The 17,188-nt window shown below is 39.2% G+C and overlaps 1 protein-coding gene across 1 annotated transcript; it reads right to left on the reverse strand.

Moving 5' to 3' along the window:
• Window positions 1–3,255: 3,255 nt before the first annotated feature.
• On the reverse strand, window positions 3,256–11,716 carry nceh1a (neutral cholesterol ester hydrolase 1a). Its single transcript, XM_041812839.1, has 5 exons — window positions 11,535–11,716; window positions 9,450–9,705; window positions 9,025–9,094; window positions 8,246–8,417; window positions 3,256–7,239 (listed from the first exon to the last, which is right to left on the reverse strand). Exons 1-5 carry the CDS (start codon window positions 11,673–11,675, stop codon window positions 6,619–6,621), a joined length of 1,260 nt encoding a protein of 419 aa, XP_041668773.1. The 5' UTR covers window positions 11,676–11,716; the 3' UTR covers window positions 3,256–6,618.
• Between the last annotated feature and the right edge of the window lie 5,472 nt (window positions 11,717–17,188).

Below are 17,188 nucleotides of genomic sequence, written 5' to 3' on the forward strand. Positions count from 1 at the left end.
GCTCACACGTTTCAGTGAGTAAGTGTGCCAGTGGAGCGCCTAATAGAACAGAGTTATCAGCGTAGGTTGACGCAAAGAAAATGACTCTTAATCTGAAAATGGTATGACAGTAAGCAGAGCAGCAAGGAGGGTTATTACTGTGTTAAATGTTTACTGATGCATTTAGAAATCCCAAAATTAAATTATGTAAAAGACAAAAAAGTACTGAGAGTATAAAACATGCATGAGTTGCAGCTAAGTGGCCCTCCTGTGTTCGTCATGGGTTGTTAATTGTAAACTGGTAATGGTAGGGTTAGTAAAACACTGTTTACTGTTGTTACTGGCTGCTTTAGGCCATTTTAACCATTAGGCAAGGTAGGCAACTTCCTGCAGCCTCATCCTCCAAGGGCCTTCAAGATATAGTCATTGAAGGTGTGTATGAAATCCTTATTCCTTAATAATCACTTGTTCATTTGTCTCCCTTTCCACTCTGTTTCCTGCTCTGGTAATCAGCTGATATGGGCATCTACTCACTTAAATTTGAATCCAGTCCCCTTCTGTCACATCATCTTTCCATCCAATCAGCCTGCTGCTGTGATATTTTAAAATCTGCTCTCCTCTCCGCCACAGTTAGTCTGTTGCTTCAGTGCAACTGCTGCAACCTTCCTCCACCCCAGCCACCTCTATTACATAGAAAAGGCAGGTATTTACATTTTGTCCAATGATAAGGCACTATGGGGCAGTGTTAATTTCGTTGACTACATTAATGATTAACATTGTTTGTCAAAGTCCTTTTTTTCCATGAGAAAGACTAGACTAAGACTAGCCAAAGATAAATCTTTAAACACTAAAACTGACAAAAAGTAAGTTTAGTTCTTGTTGGACATTCAACTCCATGATATTTCTCCACTGTGGGTACATCTGTCAAAATAAAATGCATCTGTATCTGTTCTGCCTCTCAGCTGTAGAAAGCAGGGACCCCAGGTTTGTCAGGGTGCATACAGATTTAGGTAAAAGAATAAATGCATGGACTAAATGTGAAGACTTTTTATGGACTAAAACTAGACTAAAATATTTTTGAGTTTTCGTTGACTAAAACTAGACTAAACTATAAAAGGCAGAAATTACTAAAATATGACTAAAACTAAAACACGTAATCAAAAGATAAGACTAAAATTAAAAACAGCTGTCAAAATCAACACTGTCCTGGAGGGCACTTCATCGTGTTTCTGTACCATAGGCCATTCTGTAGGCCCTCCCACAGAGTTGGCTGGGCCCCTGAAAAACCCAGAGAATAGACCCAGTCGTGATTTATTGATAACATCAATGTACATATGTGTGTTTTATCAGTAGCATTGGTGCTAGCATCCTGGCTAACAGTTTGGTGCTGAAAAGTGTGCCAAACTCTTATTGGGTTCTGATGATGGAATGATTTATTTGTGGTATTTTCACTACTTTTTTCCATCCATCATTGCCACATTTTTAAAACCACTTTATGTCCATATTTGCAATTTTTTTTTTGACCATTTCTGAAACTTCCTTTTGCAGCTTTATGCCTACTTTAGCCGCTTAACTCATTTTTGCCACGTTTTGCTGCTTTTCGCCAAATATTTTGCCACTGTTGTCAAAATCTTTTTGTCACTTTTGTTCCATTTTCACTCTTTCTCACCTATTCCTGTCACTTTTTATCACTTTTTTTATCACCCATATCTTCAACATCAAATTTTGCCTACTTTAGCCTGTTGCCACTTGTTTTCATTTTTGCCACTGTTTGTCTATTTTTGCAACTTTTATCTCATTTTTTCCCTTTTCACCAGTTTCTGTCACTTTTCTACAGCACCTTTTTGCAAATTTTTGCCTACTTTACCTCATTTTCCAGTTCTTTTCCATTCTTGCCAGTGTTTGTTGCATTTAACCCATTTATTCCTGCTTTTGCCAAATTTGACCACTTTCTGCCAATTGTCTCTTTTTGTCATTTTTCCCCTTTTACCCATTATTTTCTACTTTTAGTCAATTTTGTGCATTTATGCAACTTTTTTGCCCCTTTAGCCACTTTAATCCATTTATGCCATTTTATTTTACTATTTTAACCCATTCTTGCCACTTTCCATCCACTTTCTATTTTATTTTCTGGCATCCTGACATTATTTTTTTGTTACCTCCAGGGGCCCCCAGTTTGGTTTGGCCCGAGAAAGCTCTGCCCTTTACACCCCCTTATGGACGGCCTTAACCATAGGGCATGTTGGCAGCATGTTTTTTTTAACATTGGCTCTAGTCCACTGCAGTGTATTTCAGTGTTTCAGTTTGATTTATGATACTCTTAGAAGAGATAAGCAACGACTGTTGGGTATTTTGGTATTTATATTTCAGAGTCGAGTCTCCTCCAGGCTCTGGATTTGTTTTCAGAAAAAAAGATGCTTCAGAATATTTAGTCCACTCACTGAGATTGCTTTGAGCGAAACGGGGAAATGCCTCATACTGGTCTTTGCAGTAGGGCCTCTAAATAACTCTAACTGTCTCTGCTGGTTGAGGAGTAACAAATTTAATATTTTCATACAAAACCCATAATATACAATATTCTATATAGGTTTGCCTAATCTTTAATAATGTGTCATAATATTTAACCTAATTGTTTTGTATGTACAGTATGAATCAGGAAAACAACAGATATTTCTCTGTCTGATAAACACAGGAGGAAAAGAGTCAAATATTTGCATTAAAGGTGGCATAAAAGTAACAACACAAAAGTAAGAGTCTCATAAACTTGTACTGTTCTTTTGTTTATGTTCTTCCCATCCCCTAAATATGACTATCGTGTGATACATTACAACCATATAAGGCTCATGTTGTATTTAGACCCATAGAGGGGGCTGTTGCACTAAACACTGGGGAATGAAATGCACCCTCTCTCCTACAGCTTACTGGCCTTCAGATCTTTTATAGAGCTTTCTAGTCGTCTGACTACTCAAAGCACGTTTGACTCTGCAGGTCACACACTGATGGATGAGACTGCAGCGTAAATTGTGCATCAATATTACTGAATCCCATTCATGCACATTCACACACAGCTGTTGCAGGAGCTGGGGATTGAACCCCTGAGATGACCATCTCTACCACTGACGCATGGAAAAAATGCTGAAATAAAACTGATTAAACTTACAGAAGCATGTCCTCAAGATAAGAGAATATCATGAAATTTGTTTTTCATGTAATTAAATGTAAAAAGTTAAAGTCCCATATATTCTAGATTCATCACATGCAAAGTGAAATATTTCAGAGGGTTTTATGTTTTAATCTCAATAACTGCAGCTCATGCAAAGCAAAAATTCCCAGTCTCAAAATATTAGAATATTGCTGAAAAGTAAAAGGATTTGTAAGACAGAAACGTTGATCTTCTGGAAAATTATGCTAATTTATGCACTCAGTAATTGGTTTGAGTCCCTTTTGCACAATTCACTGCATCTATGCGACATTGCATGGAGGCTATGGGGTTCAGGCCAATCAAACACAGTAATACCATGGCCAGTAAACCAGTTTCTGGTGGTTCTGGTTTCACTGTGTGAAGGGGGGTTTTATTTTTTACTTCACCAGCTCCCATGATACATTACCAATTCATGTTAAAATGCAACAAGAGCAAAATAAGTTCTATAAAAGAGCCACAGTGATGCCATTGAAAACCTCAAACCTCATGTTTGAAGAGCCCTTAAGGTGATAACTCAAATCACTAAAAAGACAAACTGAGTCCAAACAGTTTAAAAAGCCTTAAATACAAAAATACACTAGCTATAATATTGGGCAATACCAAATGTCACAGACTGACAATCAAAGTAGACTGGGATGAATAAGAGTTCCATTTTTATCAAGAATATCCATCATCAGAAGAAAAACCAGAGACACAGCCAGCATTAATTGGGTTGTACAGTGATATTTTAAGCCCTTTCAGATCTTCAGTGGGTTTATATCGTCAAGAACAAGGTAAAAGGGGGAATGCTACACAAATTAAGCAACCTGAAACTAAAATTCCTCTATTTCTCACAAGTATTGCTTTCCCATACAATCGCATCTTTAAATTAAGGACAGGTTTACATACAGAAAGAGTACAATGTGTAGAACAGACAGGACAACTCTGGAAGGAAAAAGTGCATTTTGTTGTAGATTTTCAAGTCTATCAGTGAAGTCACAGCGAGGTGAGTTCACATCATGAAAATGCATATTTTTTTTTTAGTACTTTTGCATATATATATGGGTATCCAGAGTGTTGGAGTATTTTTATTTAATGGTGCCTCTTGGTCCCACAAACTGACATGCTGTATGTAGTACACTATATGGACAAAAGTATTTGGCCACACCTGTTAATTATTTAATTTCAGTGTTTCATTCAGATTTAAAGCATCTAGCCATGCATTCTCCATTTGAAAACATTTGTGATCGATCACTCTGATTTAAAATGAAAATAAAAATTCAACCACTCAAATTAATATAATGAAAATGTTGCTGTTTGGACCTTAGATGGAGCAAAACACAACTGAACACATGCATATATTTCATTTCTACTTCCTATTATAGAAATATTTTGGCAATTTCCTAAAGAATTGCCACATTATCTTGGGAAAACCAGCTTTGTGACCCCCTAAAAAAAGTTCAAAATAGTCAAAACCTTGATAAAATTACTCATACGTACTTGTTATCAAGAGAGAACCAAGTTAAAAAAAAGAGTGGATGTGTGTCTTAAACTTTTCGCTCCTTTTTTTTCTCCAGAAAGTTATTCGCAACCAACTAGAAAGAGCTCCACGACCCCCCTCTTAAAACCCAGTAGTTTCAAGAACACCAACACTGGACTGTGGATAAGGCCGTCTACAAGCAGGGGTAAAGGGGAGAGCTTGCTGGGGCCCAGCCAGACTGGGGGCCCATGGAGGTCAACAAAATCATGAGCTATTGTAAAGTAAAGCTGTGATGTCAATATTTTTTTTACCTGAATAATAACCACTTTTATCAAAGCAACAAATATCATTCTTGTTCATTTGTACTGTAGTATGTACAGCCCACATAAAAATGTAAATCCCTTTTCTGAAAAACAGAATCAAAGATGGTTATACATGGCTAAAATGGGTTGAAAAGGCAAATGTAGATGGAAAAGGTGGTGAAATGGGATTTTAAAGTAGCAAAAATTAGATAAAAGTGGCAAAACAGGTATAGAAATTGTTAAAGGGGTTAAAAGTGGCAATATTTGATTACAGTGGAAGAAATGGGCAGAAAAGGTGGTGACATGGGATTAACTGAAAATGGGTTAACTGAGGCAAGAATTAGTTTAGAAGGCTAAGTTGGCAGAAAAAGTGGTGGAAGAGGTTTAAAAGGGACAAAAATTGTTTAAAAGTGGAAGAACTGGACAGAAAGGGTGGTGGAATGGGATTAAAAAGTAGCAAAAATGTGTTAAAAGAGGCAAAAATTGTTGGAGGAAAGTGATAAAAAGAGGTTACATTTGGCAAAATGAATAAAAAAGAGGCAAAAAGGTTGTAAACTGATTGGTTGAAATTGATGAAAAAATGGCATATAAAAGTGGCAACATTAGGAGGGAAAAGCAGTTAAAAAGTGGCACAAATAAATACTTTCAACATTGGCACCCAGGAAAAGTTTGACACGCTTTTCAGCTCCAGAATGAAGGATCTACAAGCCAGGATGCTAGCACTAATGCCACTGATGTTGATGCATCAATAAATCTCGACGGGGGGATGGCCCAATCTCTGGGTCTATCAGGGGCCCAGCCAAATCTGTGGGCTGGCCTGACTGTGGAGCAGGAGGAGTTACAGAAGACCAAGAAATTTTGGACAATGCTGTGATTCCAACTGTGTGGCAACAGTTTGGGGAAGGTTTTCTATTCTGACATGACTGTGCCTCTGTGCACAAAGCAAGGGCTGTGAAGACATGTTGATGAGTTTGGTGTGGAAGAACTTGACTTGCCTGTACAGAGCCCTGACCTCAACCCCATCCAGTACCTTTGGCATGAATTGAAACGAAGATTGCGAGCCAGGCCTTCTCATACAACATCAGTGCCTGACCTCATCAATGCTTTACAGAATGAATGGGAAAAAATTCCCCCAGCAACACAGCCTTCCAAGACACATGGACGCTGTTGTAGCTGCAAAAGGGGGGCCGACTCCATATTGAAGTATACCTTTTTATATATCACTACAGTCCTTGCTGGCATAACAGGCAGGCCGAATTCTTTTGTCCATATAGTGTATTTCTATGTATTCAGTATGTGATTTTATTAGATGCTTACAGTGTTGGTCATGGTATTGTTCGAGTGTTTTACCTTTTCAGCAACAGGTCTTTACTGATCTTTTACATTGAATGTAAACCTTAAACGTACCAGCTGGTTTGGGTGTATCTAAAGGTACATGAGAGCCCTGAGCTTATATTCTTTTAAAAAGAGAAGTTGGACAAGTCTGTGATTCATAAAGCAAGGATTAGTGCATTTGGTTTCACAGTAACACACCCACAAAAGACATTCAGTCCCTCAAAAGCATGTATACACTCCTACAGATTTTTCTTGAGCCAGTTTAAGACCTCACATTCTCCTTCAAGGAGCAGTTGGACAATTCTGTGAATCTTGCACAGCCAAAAGGCTCTTTCACTCTCCTATAAGTTGTCCTTGAGCCAGTCGATGTAAACCTTGACCGCCCTCTTCCCTACATCAAAATCAAAAGGCCATTCAAGAAAGCTGAAACATCCATGGAAACCGTCTTCATAGTGGTGGCTGGTGATGGTGACTCCTGCGTCCCGCAGGCGTCGAGCATACATCAAGCCGTCATCCCTCAGCACGTCGTACTCACATGTTAGCACGTACGTGCGGGGACATTTAGCCAGAACCTCTGGCCCAGCTAACAGAGGTGACGACCTCACATCCAGGAGCCCGGGCACTTCCTTCACAGACCCCGGAGATCCTTTCTCCACAACCACAGGCTTGTAGTCTTTCTTGTGTTTCGGGTCCAGGAGGACGGTCCAGTCTACTCGTGCTCTCAGCTCAGGGGTGATGTTTGAGTGTTGTAAGGAGCTGTGGTTGTTTGCCATGAACTGCTGCTGCAAGGAGAGGTCTGCACCTAAGTACTGCAGCCAGAAGCGGACCATGACTGATCGGTAGAGGATAGGTATGTATTCATTCTGCAGGTAGGAGGGCGTGTTGAAGTCCAGAGCCTGTAGCACTGGGTAGATCAATGCCTGGACGCTGAATTTCACACTCTGCGAGTCATCCATGGCAATCTGGGTGTAAAACAAAACATGGCGAGAACCTAAGTAAACTTCTTGTAATGTTTCAGGGACTCATTTGCCACACCCTTACCTATTTATCTCAGTTTGCATGCTTTAATAATCCTGTTTATGCCAAAGCTGGCATGGAGTTCCACATGGTTCAATGCTTGGACCAATTCTATTCACCTTACAGATAATTCTTTTAAACAGTATCAAGAAAATCTCCATAAATGTTCACTGCTATGCAGATGATACATAATTCTACTTATCCAAGGTGCAAGATGAATTAATCAGAGTGCATTAAGACTTGAAGCACTTGAAAGAAACATAGACCAGGATGACAGGTAATGTTCTACTCTTCAACTTGGACAAAACCTAAGTCAGTCCTTGGCCCTTGATGTCCAACAGACACTAAGCCTGTGCTCAAAAAATTGATACGGCAGTATATTGTCATGTGCACCTTGCTAGATACACATATCATAGATGTGTATCTATGCAGAGAATCTGCCATCTGTTGGCAAAAGCCAACTGATGGCACCAGTTGATAAACTGCATAATACAGCACATGCCTCACACACCAAAACAAGTTAGAGGTGGTACTTGCACTGGTACCATGGATCATAGTTTCTATCTATTGCAAGTAGTCTAAAAGCAAAGATACTGGATCATTTTGTGTTTCTTTAACACCAGAAAGTCAGGAGCTGGACAAGTCATGAATGCTGTGCAATAAACAAGGTAAAACACTGCAGAAACACCAATCTTCATTGAAACACAACAGCCTGCTTGTGGTACTTAAAAGTTTTCAAAAGTAGGTTGAGAGGCATAGCAACCCTTGTCTTGGGTTGTGCTTGTCTTGTGCCATGCTGTAGTTATGCTACAATAGGGTTAGACTCCAGGGTCTATATAGCCTAAATGATATTTTAAAATGTATGGTCTTGACCTGAGCTACATGAAACATCTAAAGCCAAAACCTTGTTGTGAATAAGCTTTGTATATAAATGATGTGTGCTAATTGTACCTCTTGAGAGACAGCAGCGGCCAGATTTCCTCCTGCGCTGTCTCCGGCCACAGCCACACGATCAGGGTCGATGGCATACCTGGACAAAACCTCCTTGGACAGGAAGTGCTTGGCAGCAGCAAGGCAGTCTAAATACGGCACTGGGAAGAGCACCTCTGGATACAGACGATACCTACATAGACAAAAAAAGATCATGGGTAATGTTTCTATCTTTAAAGTTACTAACAACTCACCCTATGAAAATTTAGTATAACATGACCACAATTACATGGTTGTGATTGAATGATATGTTGCTGCCATCAAATTCAAAAGGAGCTCATATTTTTCATGAAATGGTAAAAAGTCCCAGTTTCAACATCTGTTGTTTATGTTCTATTGTGAATAAAATATGGGTTCATGGGATTGACATTCATTACATTCTGCCTTTATTTACATTTTACATAGCGCCCCAACTTTTTTGGAACTGGGTTGTATAATCAACAGTATTCAAAGCAGTAAATACTTTTTTACCAGTGAATTACAGTTTTTTCTTCCTGTTCAAGTCATATTTTTACTATCATATTCTTCCTGTCCTGTCTAAAACACAGTGTCTCTGGTACTTGTGCGCTTTGAGGTTTAAAGTGGTGTATCAATGGATAATTTTCATAAAGACTCTCTATTCTATCTGCAGCTCTCTCTGAGGAGAGCTTTATCAAGTCTTTTTCAGTACTCATGTTTGTTGCTCTGAGCAGGAAAGTGTTGAAACACTGGATCAGTGTTGCAGGAGGAGATACACTTACTCAACAGAAACCACAACGGCATTCAACTCGTCAGACACCCTCCTGTTGATCATGTCATATGTCCCCTTCTCTGAGGAAATGCAAGAGAGAGGGAGTGTGGATAAGTCAAGTGAACAGATAATATTTCTGTCCGATTTATGCGCTTATTAGAAATATTACAGAAAGATACGCACACTCAGACACACATTGAAACCGAGTCCAAACAAAGGCTTCTCTTGTGGAAGCAGGATCAATCAGTTCCCTTGAATGCATAAATGCTATGAATTTACAGATTTGGCAAGGATAACTAATTCTTTTTGCAGCATATATAAATTGCGGAAGCATGTCTCATATCTACGAAGTAAAACAAACCTCTGTGGTCTAAAACTGTGATATGTCAGATTACTGCTAGTTCTAATTAAGTCAGCAGTGATATTTGGACTCACTTCCACTGCCAAGGGCCCAGCCTCCTCCATGGTAATACATGAGTCCTCTCCTCAGATGGCCCTCCCCTCCAGCAGGGGGCTCATATACACGTACCGGGATGCCAGCGAAGGTAATGTCGCTGACTTTAACCCCAGGCACAACCTCTCCGTCAGACTGAGAAGAGTCCATAACTTTTACCATGCCCTCAAAGCCCTCTGTGCTCTGCCGGATTGACCTGATGTAGTGTTTGAAGCCCAGCCAATCAATGAAATGGGCCTGAGAAGAAAAAAAACACCTTAAGTGGAGTATTCCAGGAATGAAATAAGACAAATGATGAGCACAGCAGGTCTGTGGAAGGAAGCTGGTTTGTGACTGTTCAAGCTGTTTTCACATGTTTTGCATATTTGCCACACTTGAATGTAACCTGATTAAAAACAAAATGCATTTTTTTAAATGATGATTACAGTTATTAAGGAAAAAGCCATTCAAATCTACCTGGCCCTATGTGAAAAAGTCATTACCCCCTAAACCTAATAACTTGTTGTTTCACCCTTGGTGGCAACAACTGCAGACAAGCATTTGCAACAATTGGAAATGAGTCTATCACATCACTGTGAAGGAATTTTGGCCCATATTTTTTGGCAGAATTGTTTTATTTCAGCCACACTGGAGGATTTTCTAGCATGAATGGCCTGTTTAGGGTCATGCCACAGCATCTCAATCAGACTTAAGTAAGGAGGGGTAACTTTTCACATAGGGCCAGGTAGGTTTGGATAACTTTTCCCACAACAAATTAAATAATTAAAAATTAAAATTTTGTTTGAGAACCTGAAACATTTAAGTGTGACAAATATCAATGGCTTTAAAAAGACAAAATGAAGGTTTGGGAGTGGCCTAGTCAAGATCTGGACTTAAATCCAACTGAGATGCCGTGGCATGACCTTAAACACGCCGTTCATGTTGGAAAGCCCTCCAATGTGGCTGAATTAAAACAATTATGCAAACAAGAGTGGCTGCCATTTTTGGCCACTTACACCCTGAATGGAACAATTTCTTTAAACCATTTAAGGCCAGCAGATACAACTGCTGCACTGCACACTGGGACCTGATGTCACAATTTCCTTTGAGTATTAATTTTAACAATCTGACTTTTGTATTTTAGCAAGGTACAACTCTTTTTTCATATATAACTGATTCAAAAACTCAAGATTCTGTACGCAGAAGCAGGCTAGCTCCGTTTACTGCAGTAAACTTAATCTAATCTTATCTCAAAGCACCTATTCCCAATATCTGAAAATAATACAACATCAAATATGTTCAACAAACAATGTTATCAGCTTTGGAGCAAACAAACTCTTGACATAAACCATTAACGTGCAGACTGCAGCTCATTACTCTTCACCTTCAGCCCGTTTTCCAAATCTAGAGCAAAGGTGAGGGTAAAAGTTCCTTGTCCTCACAGAGCTCACTGTGAACTCTCTGATGGCCGCTTAAGAAAAAAAAAGCACAAAAAATAGAGACATGTCTGCAGACGTAAATCATTAATGTACTGAAAACTCTTGCATATTACAGACTGCTGCTACTGATCAGCTTTCATGGTTTCAAGCTTGAAATGTGCCCTCTAGTAAAGAGAAACACTGTGGACTATTATTAATCCTTGAAAGTACATGTTGTTTTTGCCTTTAAGGGCACGACTCAGCTTATAATTGAGATTTCACAGCACTGTCATAAGATCAACTCTGCTTAATACACTTCTTCAAATAAAGACACACTGTTAGATAGTGATAACAGAGATGCTCATAAATATAAGAATTAAAGCTGTGCATTTCAAAGTGAACACTGTGTAACACTTCAGTAACAGGGTCGAAGTCTAGTCAGTGCAGGACAGGTGTGTTCCTGTTGTAGGTTATAATCTCTGCCTTTTGAAACACAGCTGGTCGTTTTATTTGCACTACAGGCTAAATCAAACAATCACTTCATTAAGCAAACACATGTGAAGAGAATGGCTGATCATTTCTGAATCATGACGAGTAAGTTGCACACCTGCTGCAATTATGCAGTGCTCTTTTAAACAACACATGTTCAAAACTGCATTCCTTTCCTACCATATGCATGGCTGTTCGGAATGCAGCATCCAGCATCATCAGCTTCCACGGCTCCTGGATGCCATCAGGCAGCGGGATGTAAACGTAATAAGCAAACGACACCGTTAACAAGACGGTAACGACAACCGGCGTCAGCCTCATCCTGGTCCGACAGCTGAACGTGCTCAGTGACTGACGCGCGCGCTGACAGAGGACCCGCTCTGACTCTGCAGGCTGCAGATCACACTCTGATAGGTCAATGGAGGAGGGGAGAGGGAGGGGGCATATCGATACAACATATATCGATATTTACAAATAACCATTTTTGTGTCGAGTATTTTAAAAAAAGTATCGATATTTAACTTGTGCTCCATCAAAACGTCTCTATATGCTCATTTTTGCTTGTTTTCAGTCATTCTCTGCCTGTTGTACTGAGAACGCGCTGTTTCTGTTCTGTCTTCCGCGTCACGTGACTGTGGAGCCCAATCAGATGTATCCAAAGGACGCGAACAGAAGCGCCGGCAAGAAAACACGCATTCAGAGCCGTCATATCTGTATTAAACCGGCCGAAATAAACTGCAAATTTGCGGTATTGCGTTAAAAAAAACACACACACAACATGCAAAGTCGAGTTAGCGTTTCTGGCCCCGAACAACTTTTCAATCAAAAGTTGTTAAACTGATAAAAGCCAAGAAGATAGCATTAGACCAAGGTTTAGCCTGTACCGCTCCCTTTATGTCAAATACAATTTAATTTAAATTGCCTATCTTTACTTCTGAGAGACTGCCTCTCTATAATGCTCATTTTAAACCCAGTCATGTCACTGACCCATTGCAAATGAACCTATTTTGTTGCAAAATGCTCCTCCAGCTGTTTTCCATTAATACCACTTACTTTTCCAGCCTTTTGTTGTCCTGTCCCAACTCTTTGAGATGTGTTGCTGCCATCAAATTCAAAACCATCAAATATTTATGACTATTTGAAAATAAGAAAATATTTTTAGATTTTGATGATGGTAAAATGTCTCAGTTTCAACATCTGATATGTTGTTTATTCTCTATTGTGAATAAAATATAGCTTTGTGAGATTTGACAATCCTTGCATTCAGTTTTTTATTTACATTTTACACAGCAGCCTGACTTTTTTGGAATTGGGGTTGCAATTGAATCAGATGAGTTAAAATATATATGTATATATATATTAATACAGAAAAGAACAACTCCAACCAAAACAGTTTTTGTACCAGGCTAAAAAACATGTTAAATGTTTTTGTACCCTCATGTTGGCTTCATTTTTCAACACCAGATGTTGAAATAGTCTGTGGAAATATTGGTGAACTTTCACAGTCTTCCTGTATAAAAGTTGTCCAATCATTGGTTGAAGTGTGACTCTGTGGCTGTTCCTGCTACAGAATTGTGAATGTAGTCTCTCTAATGACCTGCAGAAATGCTGACATTTTTATCTTCACTTATCCTTAACTTTAAAACCATTCACCTGTTTTAAAGGGATGATCATCTCTGCTGTAAAAAAAGGAATAAACTGGTATTTTGACCCAGGTTACAGTTATTGCTCCTTCTGCAAAAGGAAAATTGCAGTAAGACATACTGTGATTTAATTTAAAGTTTTGTTGATTGCCCAGACGTAGGCTATAGGGATCTATTTTGTTGCTTCCTTCTTCGGAGCCTCCTTCAGACTGCTGTTGGCCAATTATAATACACTAATGTAACCACAGAGAGGCACTATAGCACTGTAGACTACCGCCAGCTCTACACACCTTATTACTTATTATGTTTTTACTTAAAATAAATACAAATTTAATGTTTTTTAATGTTTTAGAGCACAGAAAGCATCTGCCTACCAGAGGGAAAATGGAAATGGCAAGTGTGGCAAGAGGAAAAAACGTAATAATAGTCATCCTTCTGCAACAGCTAGGCACTTGTTGCAACTCTTAGTTTGGCAGTTTCCTATTTGAAGGAACAGAACAGTCAGAATGATGTGACAATCAGACAGCAGTACATCTGCAATGAATACAAGAAAACTAGAACACACTAGTGTCTTCTGTTAGAAGTACGATCATTCTTCTCGGCAGACGACTAACCATCCAGTGACAATGAAGATAACACAATGAAGAAAAGCTTTCTGTCTCCTTAATGTAATATCTTGAATGCTAAACCTCCATAGACCCAGCATGTACAAACAAGGATATTGCATTACAGGCTTTGCTACAATGTAGTAATAACTTTTGTCATAAGAATTTCGGAGGGGAGTTGTCCAGAGAGCCGGATGAAGTTGAAGTATTTTACTTAAGATGTTGGGAGAATTGTTAAGAAATGTTAACCAACAGTCATGGAAATTTCTGTGAATGTGTTTGGAGATTTTAGGGGGTTGGAAGTCTTAACTAAGACCCCCTTCCCCCTAATTTTCAGGAGAATTTGGGGAATTTATTTTGATGTTTGGGGGAATTTATTTGGAAATTATTTGGGCACTTTCGAGTTTTTGGATGATTTTATTGAAATTTTGGGGAATTTGATTTGAATTTTTGAGGTAATCTCATGGGAATTTGAGGAATTCGTTTGTAGATTTTGGGGAATTACCTAGAAATTTTCATCTAGTTTCTTGGAAATTTTGGACGTATTTTTTAATGTGTCAGAGAGTTGAAGGACTTAGCTTAGATTTTGTTTTCTGGGTTTCATGGCAATTTGGGAACGTTATTTGGATGTTTTTGGGGTATATATTTGGAATTTTTTAGGAACTTTCATGTAAATTTGGGACATTTTTTGTGATTTGGGGAAATTTCATTAAAAATTTTTGGATAATTTCTTGGAAAGTTGGGACATTTATTTGTAATTTTGGTGATTTGACTAGAAATATTCATCTATTTTCATGGAAATTTTGGAGATATGTTTGTTTATTTCAGAGAGTTGAGAGTTTTAACTTAAATTTTTGCTTTGTTTCATGAAAGTGTTTTTGGATGTTTTGGGGTATTTATTTTGAATTTTTTGGGGCACTTTCTTGTACATTTGGGTAATTTCTTGGAAATTTGGGAAATTTATTTGTAAATTTTGGGGAATTTGATTGGATGTTGAGGGCAATTTTCCATAATTTACATGGAATGTATTTGTAATGTTTTGGGAATAAAATGAGAAGTTATGAACAGGATTTGCTTGAACACTTTTTTGAACGTACTTGCAATATTTGGGGATTTTTTTTTATCAGAATATTTAGGCTTAAAACAGGAGGTTAAAACAGGAGCAGACTGATCTGCTCCTGCTCATCACATAAAGTCAGACAGTTTGCCTCACTCTGTGTCTTTTCATACGTGCGCATCAATACTGGAGTGAGTCTTACTGGAAAGGATTAATAGTGCACGAAGCTGGAGAAAGATTGTGACTCATCATGGCTGCTGAGAAATCAATCAGACCGCTGTCTCGTTCCTGTTTTCCAGCTGATTTCAGAGAAAATGCAGACTTGTCTTTATCTATTTGGTTTGGTAATCAATGTTAACAGTCAGCTCATGAATATAAAGAGAGTTCAGGCTCCTAGCAGAGATTGTTTGACACCGCTCCTTCAAAGAGAAGCTTTTCAAAGTGAAAATAATATATCAGTCAATATTTCTGTTTAACTCTGTTTTTGAGGCGTCTCTGAAGAACAAAATTGAAGAAACAAAAGTCCCCAGACTGAGAATGTTCCAATTACATGGTTTAGATCTCAGACTGATAAATGGCAGAGACCCTCAGGACAGATTTTAAAGATTGGTCCCACTAAAGGCCGAGTCACGATCCAGCAGCAGCAGTAACATCAATACTGTCATGGCTGAAAGGGGCAAATGGTGTCAGTGTCACCTTCTCACTCTCTCTCTCTCTGGGCTATTTATCGCCCTGTTTCTTCCCACGGTTTGACTTCTAAATGGACACTGTCCGTCCCTGATGGCCCACTGTGAGAATGTAAACAAACATCAGAGCTTATGAGGATCCGGCCCCCTCTTACTGCACTGGTTTTTCCAAAACAAAGCAGCCAGACCACCAGACCGTATCAGATTAGCCTCCTGGAAGACTGAGAGGTAGCTGTAGGTCACCTTTAGAACTAAAGACAAAGGTTTGGGGTACGGGATTTAGACAAAAACAGTAGATGTTCCACAAATATCATCATGACAATAAATTCCATTAATCAGAGATACACTATATGGCCTTCTGACCATTACACTTACAGGATCTGATGTGACATTCTACTCAAATACATGCACTTTAGTATGGAGTTGGAATTTATACACCTATTGCAACTGGTCTGATTGAAACACCTGAATTTAATAATAAATAGGTGTGGCCAAATACTTTTGTCCATATAGTTTAATTTGCACTTTCCTGAAGCCTGACATCACGCCATGGTCTGCAAATCAATTGTCTGGAAGAAGTGTAAAAGAATGCAGATATAGGAGCAGAACAGCAAAGATGCAAAGTTAGGGTTTGCCAAGTAGAAGTGGGATGTAGAGGGTTTAGAGCAAGGCCAGTAGTTTCATTACTTAGCAAGCTGGAAGTGCTGGGACAGACTTTGTGAAAGATAGAGCTGTCAAATGAAGTTCAGGCCAGTCTGTGGATAATGCCAGTTGGGGGCTCTACCTCCCCCTACTTCCTTATTTTCATAAGGGAGTAGAGGGAGGTAGAGCATCAGCCCAGTCAGGCTGTTTCTTCCACACTCTTGCTAAGCTCTTTCTTTGCACTTTTCTCTGTCTTTTCTCTTTTTTGCTCTCTTTGCAGTTATGGATTTCTTCACTGAGCACGTATCCCTTCAAATCAGACCTAAAATTGTCTAGAGTGTTTCCAGCCTTGACTACACAGTGCCTTGTACACCACAGGTCAAACTTCCCCATTAACACCTATTCACTCCACATTCACACTCTGGTGGCAGAGGCCGCCATGTAGAGGGGTCATCAGTAATCCTGTTCATACACATCTATACACATTTGCACGCCACTGATGTAACAGTGGTAGCAATTTGGGGTTGACACATCGACATGTGACTGCAGGAGCTGGGAATCAAACCACCTAACACTACCTAATCATCCACAGTAGCACCAGAGTAAGCAACACATGCATAACCATTATCCTCCATAACCACCATAAACATTAATGTGATATTTATGCTTTTGTGTTTTGACTATGTATTTGTTTTGTGTGGTGCAAGAAGTGCACATTACTCCGTCTTCATGCCCCCTCCTCTCCCTCCTGTGTGCTGGTCTGGCGCCTCCCTGCAGTCTGTGGTATGGAGGGCAGAGCGAGGGCCTCTCTTGTGTCGCTGACTGGAATAACACTTATGGTGATTTAACATGGCTAAACCCAGTGAGCAGAAAGGGAGGTTTTCCATTTCATGCAGTCCTGCATTAACATGTGTTTGAGAATGAATCACTGGGCAAATGAAATGAAAGATCTGACCAATACACAGCAACTTGAACTAATTCTTCTGCATCTGGAGTTCGAGTTTCATGGTCATACTTTCATTTCTCTGAACTAAACAAGATTTTTCCTTTCGGCCCATTAACTTCAAACTATATCTTTGAGCCATTTCATCTGTTTTAACTGAGGCCAGTGCATCTTTTTACGGATAATTCAAATGATTGGCAGCTAATGTGTGAATAAAATCAGAAGTTATTTCCAAATGTCTGAAATCAAGGGTGCTGA

Source organism: Cheilinus undulatus, linkage group 18, assembly GCF_018320785.1.
Source record: "Cheilinus undulatus linkage group 18, ASM1832078v1, whole genome shotgun sequence".
Lineage (NCBI taxonomy): Eukaryota > Metazoa > Chordata > Actinopteri > Labriformes > Labridae > Cheilinus > Cheilinus undulatus.

Bases quoted from the DNA above. Each gene is read 5' to 3' on its own strand.
- nceh1a (XM_041812839.1), bottom strand. From the start codon at position 11,675: ATGAGGCTGACGCCGGTTGTCGTTACCGTCTTGTTAACGGTGTCGTTT. The intron at 9,706-11,534 runs GTAGGAAAGGAA...TTTTCTTCTCAG, and splicing joins TCCGAACAGCCATGCATATG to GCCCATTTCATTGATTGGCT. The intron at 9,095-9,449 runs GTGAGTCCAAAT...GCATTTCCTCAG, and splicing joins CTGGGCCCTTGGCAGTGGAA to AGAAGGGGACATATGACATG.